The sequence below is a fragment of the Chaetura pelagica genome, unplaced genomic scaffold (assembly GCF_000747805.2).
Source record: "Chaetura pelagica isolate M959 unplaced genomic scaffold, ChaPel_1.0 scaffold221, whole genome shotgun sequence".
Taxonomy (NCBI): Eukaryota; Metazoa; Chordata; class Aves; order Apodiformes; family Apodidae; genus Chaetura; species Chaetura pelagica.
The window spans coordinates 10,744,862-10,750,948 of record NW_009952533.1 but is presented as its reverse complement, the minus strand read 5'-3'; the positions used below and the strand labels follow the sequence as shown (position 1 = coordinate 10,750,948).

Sequence of the window (6,087 nt, the reverse complement as noted above, 5' to 3'; positions counted from 1 at the left end):
CTACTTTGAGGTGGATGAAGAAGATCCCAGTTTTAAGAAAATCGACCCGAAGGTAAGAGATCATTGACCCTGAGCTCTGAGAGATGATGACAGATTACCCAAGACCTTTAATTCTTCATTTGACTTCCTTTACCTTTCTTGGTCCGCAGTGTTCCTGCTTTAATAAGTTTGTGACTGACCATATGTATTACTGAACTTCAGGTAGATGACACCTCCTTTCCTTCTCCTTTTTCTCCCTCTCCCACAATTTGACCCTCCTTGAATGTTAATTAGCTGGCTTTGAATAAAGCTCCAGGGAGGCATCTTAAATAAAGACATCTTGAATCACAGGCCTGTGTGAATACTGGAAAGTTCAACAAAGCTTTTAGCCCAAATGCTGTGTTTTACTTTCCTATTTTTATATAATGCCAGTGTAACTAAACTTCCCTACCCTCCTAAGTTTTTCAGTGCTTCTGTAACAGATTTTAAAAGGCCTGCTACTTGTCGTGCCTAAGCAGAAAACATAATTGCCCTCTTAAAATATGCTTCTGAACTGACTCTCTAATTTCTACAAACTTTAATTGCTCCAAGGTACTTGATTACTAGTGTTTTGTTTAAAATTAATGATCTTCAGTAAAACTCTTATTTCAAAGGCAGTGTATCGTGTGATTAGCTTAATAAGATTGCACTTGAATGTTTTCTACAGTGTTAGAGCAACATTTCAAAAGCATGACATGACTGGTAAATCTTGTATCCCAATTTAAGCACAGTGATGGGTCTTGTGTTTTTTAAATATCTGCTTTAATAGTAAACTATTCCCCTTCTTTGTGAAGGGGGAAAAAAGCCACTGGAAGAAGTAGTTGTGTGTTAAGCACCAATTCAGTTCTTTGTTCCTGTTGAGTAAATTGCCTTTGTCTGTATTAAAAAAATGGCATCAGTGGGTCTGAAAGCTGCGAATATAAAATCCTATCAAGGAATGTTTTATTTAAAAAAAAACAAACAACACTGTTCTCAGATTCCTAGAATTAGAATTTTGTGTAAGCAATTAACCAGAACTGTAATTTTCCTGTGATACCATACGTGATTTAACTGCATCCTGAAGTATTTTTGAAATATTTTTGCAATTATTTCAAGTATGAGATGGCTCTTAAAATGTTCATTTGCTTGCTCCTTCTGTAGTGTTTTGCTTGGGTTTTTTTTTGTTGTTGTTTTTTTAATGATAGTAAAGAGGATATAAATAGAAAATGAAAAGACAGCTTGGTATTGCATTTCCCATCTAAAATGTTCTGCCTTGTATTACATTAGCATGAGAAAAGTCTTACAGATCTGCATTATTCTCTGTTTTTGTTTTCCATGTTCAGCACATAGGACGTTTCTGTTACCTGTTTTGTTTGGGACATTAACGTACAACATATATTCAGTTTGCTTTCTTTTTTCCTGTTTTCCAAGTATTTGGTTGGTAGTGGGTGTTTTTGTAACTGTGACTGAGCATTCTGGTTTGGTTTGACTACACCTTTAATTCTGTATCTGAGAGATTTTATTTGGGTTCCTATAAAAGGAGGAGCTGGTTACATGAAATAAATCCTGCATCTTGAAGCCCACACCTCTTACATCCCACTTGTGATGCTGGTTTAGCTGATGGTCTTAGAAACAAAAAGGCTTTTTATAATGCCTTTTGTGAGTATGGGGAGAGACTAAAAATCATATCTGTATATTTTTAAGACACAAGCTTACAACACAGCTTGCTTTCAAGCATTAACGCCTCCCTGCCCCACCCTTTGCTTAAGTTACTGTACCTTGATAGAGGTGACTAGAGCTGCTGTAGAAAATGCCCCTTGGAAAAAATCCTAATCCGCTGTAGCTCGGAAGGCCTGTTTAATTAATGAGGCTTCATCTGTTGTCGAAATTTAAGTTCCTTGTATATTTGTCTAAACTACCGAAAAGAAAACATTATGACAAGTTCCTGAAGAAAAACCTGCCGTAGTGATAGCATCAGCCGCGATAAGATCAGAGTTTATACTTTTCCCCCGGGCTGTTTTCAGAAGGGCAGAGCCCCGCGGGCTGCACCTATTTTGCCAGGTGAGCCGGGATCTGCGCGGGGGAAAGTGGCTCTGAGGACTCTGCCAGAAACCCGGGCAGCGCGGAGGGTGCGCGCCCCGGGCCCGCCGGGCTCCGCGGGAAGCGCCCGTCCAAACCCCTCGTCCCGGCGGCTGCCGGGCTCGCTCGTTTCGTTTGGTAAAGGCAAAAGCAACTCAAATTTGAAAGGTTATTTTTTTTTCCGGATCCGTTCACAAAGAAACGGAAAATAGCCCTTTGGGAAAAAAAAATCACCATAAACTTAGATTTTTACCGCCCCCCTGCCGAAAGGACACGAAAACTTGATGGAAATGCTCCCAGCTTTGAAATCTTTTGGGCGGCTCGAGCAGATAACGCTAACGTTTGTAAAGCTTAGAAGTGCGTTCCGGATAAAAATCCCGCAAATATTCCTAAATCGTCCTGAGCAAACTGAGAACGAAATTGCTGTAGCGCGAGTTCCAAGGAATCGAGTAGAATTTAGCTTGAGGAGAGGGGGCTCGGGTAGGGAGGGATCGGCGGTGTCTGCCCAGGGAGCGACTGGAAGTTCATGTGGGATCGGGTGGTTTCTTTTCCTTAGGGGTTGCTTATCTGCTCGTCTGGCTACGCTACGGGGCGATTTTCTGCTGTACTTAAAAATCCGGGGAAAACAAATGTTTGTTAAAAAAAAAAATCGACCGGTTGCTCTAAAGCGCATTAATTATTCAGGGTAGATCTATAGAGCCTTCGTGGCAAAGTCAAACGGGTAACGCGTTCGCTCTGGGAAGCGAAAGCGAATAGCGATGAATATGAAAATCAGAGTATGAAAGCTGGAAATTTACCGGGGGGGGCGGGGAAGGGGGGTAACAAAAGAAAACAAAACAAAACAGATTAAGCCATAAGGAAAAAAAAAATAAGAGGGCGAGAGTGTGGTAGGAACCGGCACGCTCTAATTCTGGCTAAACTCAGGCTGCTGCGCCGCGCTCCGTGTGTTCCCAAGACTTAGAGGGAAAGCTTAAAGTCCTAGAAATACAGCAGATGTTGTCACACGCTGAAGTACGGAGTATATAAGGTTTGGGGTTGATTTTTTGGGGGGGTTTTGTTCCTAGATGCGCGATCTTGGATAGAAACTGGAGGGAAGTTTAGAAAATGTCAATGAATATGCCAAGCTGAGGTGTCGCATTTAGATTGTATCTCGTGTTTCCGTTTCTTTTTAAAAATTTACTTCTGAGGTTCAGAAAGAATCTACTTGCCTGAATTTAAGAATCATTCACCGAAAGTCATAGTAAAGTTAAAGTAATATTTTTATTACTATTTGCAACAAGTCAGTTGTGGGGCACATTATCTGACCTTGGCACCGAAATACATTTAACATCAGTAAAACTTTTTTAAAGGGAGATTTGTACATATAGTTAAATAATTTTTCACTTGGTGACAACATTCAGGCAAACAAGAGAGAGTAAGAAAAGGACTATACATGGATTGGAAAATGTACCTTTTGGGTTTCGTTTTGAGGTTGCAAAAGTCCGATTGCTTCTCTTTTTGTGACTTTTTAAAAATTCACATTGGAGGGCAGGAGGAGAGACTCTTTCCTTCTTCTGTGCAAGGCGGTGAGAGTTTATACCGGGAAAACCGTCTGCAAGTTTTTAAAGGCCGAGCTGCAGGTGGGTGGGGGGTGGCGGGGGCGCGTTTATTTCGCCGCCTCTTTCCGTCGTCGTTTGCGTTAAATAAAAAGTTTTTTTAGGCGCTGTTGTTGTTTACGGAGGACGAGTTTGGTTTTTTTTGTTGTTGTTGTTGTTGGGTTTTTTTTGCGCGGGGCTGTTAACCCTATAGCTTGTCGAGGCTTTTGGGATTGGTGAGGATTTCTCTGGCTAGCCTCCAGGTCTGTTTGGCAGCGCTTTCCAGGGCCGAGTGGGGTTTGCCCTGAAAGAGATCTAGGTTGGGCAGGAAGTAGTGGGGGCAGCGCCGGCACTGCAGGCAGGAGATGAGCTGCAGGAGGATGCCGTTCAGCCGGTCGCCCAGGCACGCCTCGTCCCAGTCGGTCTCCCGCGGGTGCTTCTCGCACTCGTACAGCAGCAGCGTCTTCATGTGGTAGTTGTTGAGGGGCTGCCCAGGCAGTTCCAGGTGCCGGTCGCGCAGCGTCTTCAGCACCGAGAGGCACTTGTTCCTGCAGCCGCCCATCAGCAGCCGGTTCTCGGCCTCACCGAACTGCAGCACCCAGGCATCGCTCTCGGCCGAGCTCTGCTTGCCCGTCAGCGAGTAGCACTCCTTGGACAGCAGGTTGAAGCCCTCCGCCTTCACCTCTGCCACCCGGTTGGGGCCGGGCCAGGGGATGTGGGGCATGGGCCACTGCGCCGCGCTGCGCGGCCAGATCCCGGTGCACTTGAAGGCGGGCGTGATCTGCACCACGTACCGCTCCCGGATGCGGAGCTTCACCTCGCTGGTGTCCGCGATCATCTTCACAACGTCCCGGTAGCTGCACTTGTCCACGGCCTGGGCCACCAGTGTCTGGAAGCGGGAGCGGATCTTGCGGGCGGACAGATAGCCCGAGGCGGTGATGAACTCCACCCAGAGGGACATGCTGCGCTTGCGGCCGTCGCTCAGCTTGAGCACGGCGCAGCCCGGCAGGGAGCCGTCGTCCACGAAGTTGAAGACGCCCATCTGGTTGAGGTAGAGTACCACCTCAAACTCGGTGGGCGAGATCACCTCCAGCCCCTCGTAGCGGGCGTCGATCTCGCTTAAGGAGCTGATGAAGCGCGGCTCCTGCACCTCCACCTCCTTCAGCACGTCCGAGACGACCTTGCACACCTCCCGGATGGTCTTGGCGATGGCCGCCTTGCGGGCCTGGCAGCGCTCCGTGTAGTATTTGTTGAGCTGGTAGACCAGCTTGGCCTGCGCGGCGATCATGTTGGGGCACAGGTCCGGGCTGTACACCGGGCTCTCGCAGTACGTTGAGGGATCCAATGCTTTAGCGGTGGCTGCAGCTTTGCGGAGGGCACCAGCCAAATCGCAGACCCCCACCCCCTCCGGGAAGAAGGCGGCAGCGGAGCTCCAGTGGGAGCAATTAAAAAAAACAAAACCGGGGAGGAGGACGGAGCACAAAGGAGCGAAGCCCAGCGATTCCCCGGCAGGGAGCAGGCGGTGCCGGAGCGGCGGGCAGAGCCCCGCGGGCTCCCGGAGCGCGAAGTTTTGGGCGGCGGTGGGGGCAGGGAGGTCTGCGCTGCCGCTGCGCTCAGGCGCCCACCCCCCCGAGCAGCGAGAAAATTGCTGGTTCAGTAGTTCATTAAAAAAAAAAACACAACCAAAACAACAAAAACCAACCACAACAAAACCCACAAAACGACAAACAAAAAACCCAAACAAAGTTCCCCAGAACTCGCGGATGGTCCCCGCAGAAAAGCCGGTCGGCGGCGAAGTTTAAAACCGCACACGATACGAGAGGACGAGAAGAATGCGAGCAATGCCCAGAGCGGAAGAGTGAACTCTGTCTGTCTGTCTGCCTCTCTCAGTCCGTGGCACCGCCAGAGATGTGCATGAGTTTGGCTGCCGCTCTCTCAGACTGTCAGGGGGGGTTGTTGATTTCCCTTTTCCTGCTGGAGGCGTTGTCTGAACCCGGCTCTGTGGCTTTCTCTATCTTTATGCGCAGACGTGTGCACTTGGTCTGTGATCTCTCATTCCTGTCCTGCAGCTCTATATAGATTGTTTTGAGATAGATGTATAGGTTGTTGGTTGTTGTTTTTTGGTTTTTTTTTTTGGTTGGCTTTTGGTTTGGGTTGGTTTTTTGTTATTATTTTTTTTTTCCTTGCACAGACTGTGTTTTATCCTGAGCGGGAGGAGGGCGTAGCTGCTGTCGTTGGTTGGCTTTTGGTTTGGGTTGGTTTTTTGTTATTATTTTTTTTTTCCTTGCACAGACTGTGTTTTATCCTGAGCGGGAGGAGGGCGTAGCTGCTGTGCCTGGGATGGCTTCTCCTCCCCCTCCCCACCCCTAGAAGTGCGCGCCGGGGCTCTCACTTTCCGCGCCTCTCCGCTGCCGTGCGCCCGTCTCTCTCCGGCGCT

At 47.8% G+C, this 6,087-nt stretch overlaps 2 protein-coding genes across 2 annotated transcripts in view; one reads left to right on the top strand and one right to left on the bottom strand.

Annotated features, from left to right (window-relative positions):
* The window catches only part of LRBA (LPS-responsive vesicle trafficking, beach and anchor containing), a 408,793-nt gene that overhangs the window by 219,965 nt on the left and 182,741 nt on the right, over window positions 1-6,087 (top strand). The window contains exon 40 of the mRNA XM_010009006.1: window positions 5-52. Within this exon, the coding sequence (XP_010007308.1) occupies window positions 5-52 (48 nt within the window). The remainder of the gene's footprint in view (window positions 1-4; window positions 53-6,087) is intronic.
* On the bottom strand, window positions 3,841-5,023 carry MAB21L2 (mab-21-like 2 (C. elegans)). Its single transcript, XM_010008946.1, has one exon. The coding sequence runs from the start codon at window positions 4,936-4,938 to the stop codon at window positions 3,859-3,861; it is 1,080 nt and encodes a 359-aa protein (XP_010007248.1). The 5' UTR covers window positions 4,939-5,023; the 3' UTR covers window positions 3,841-3,858.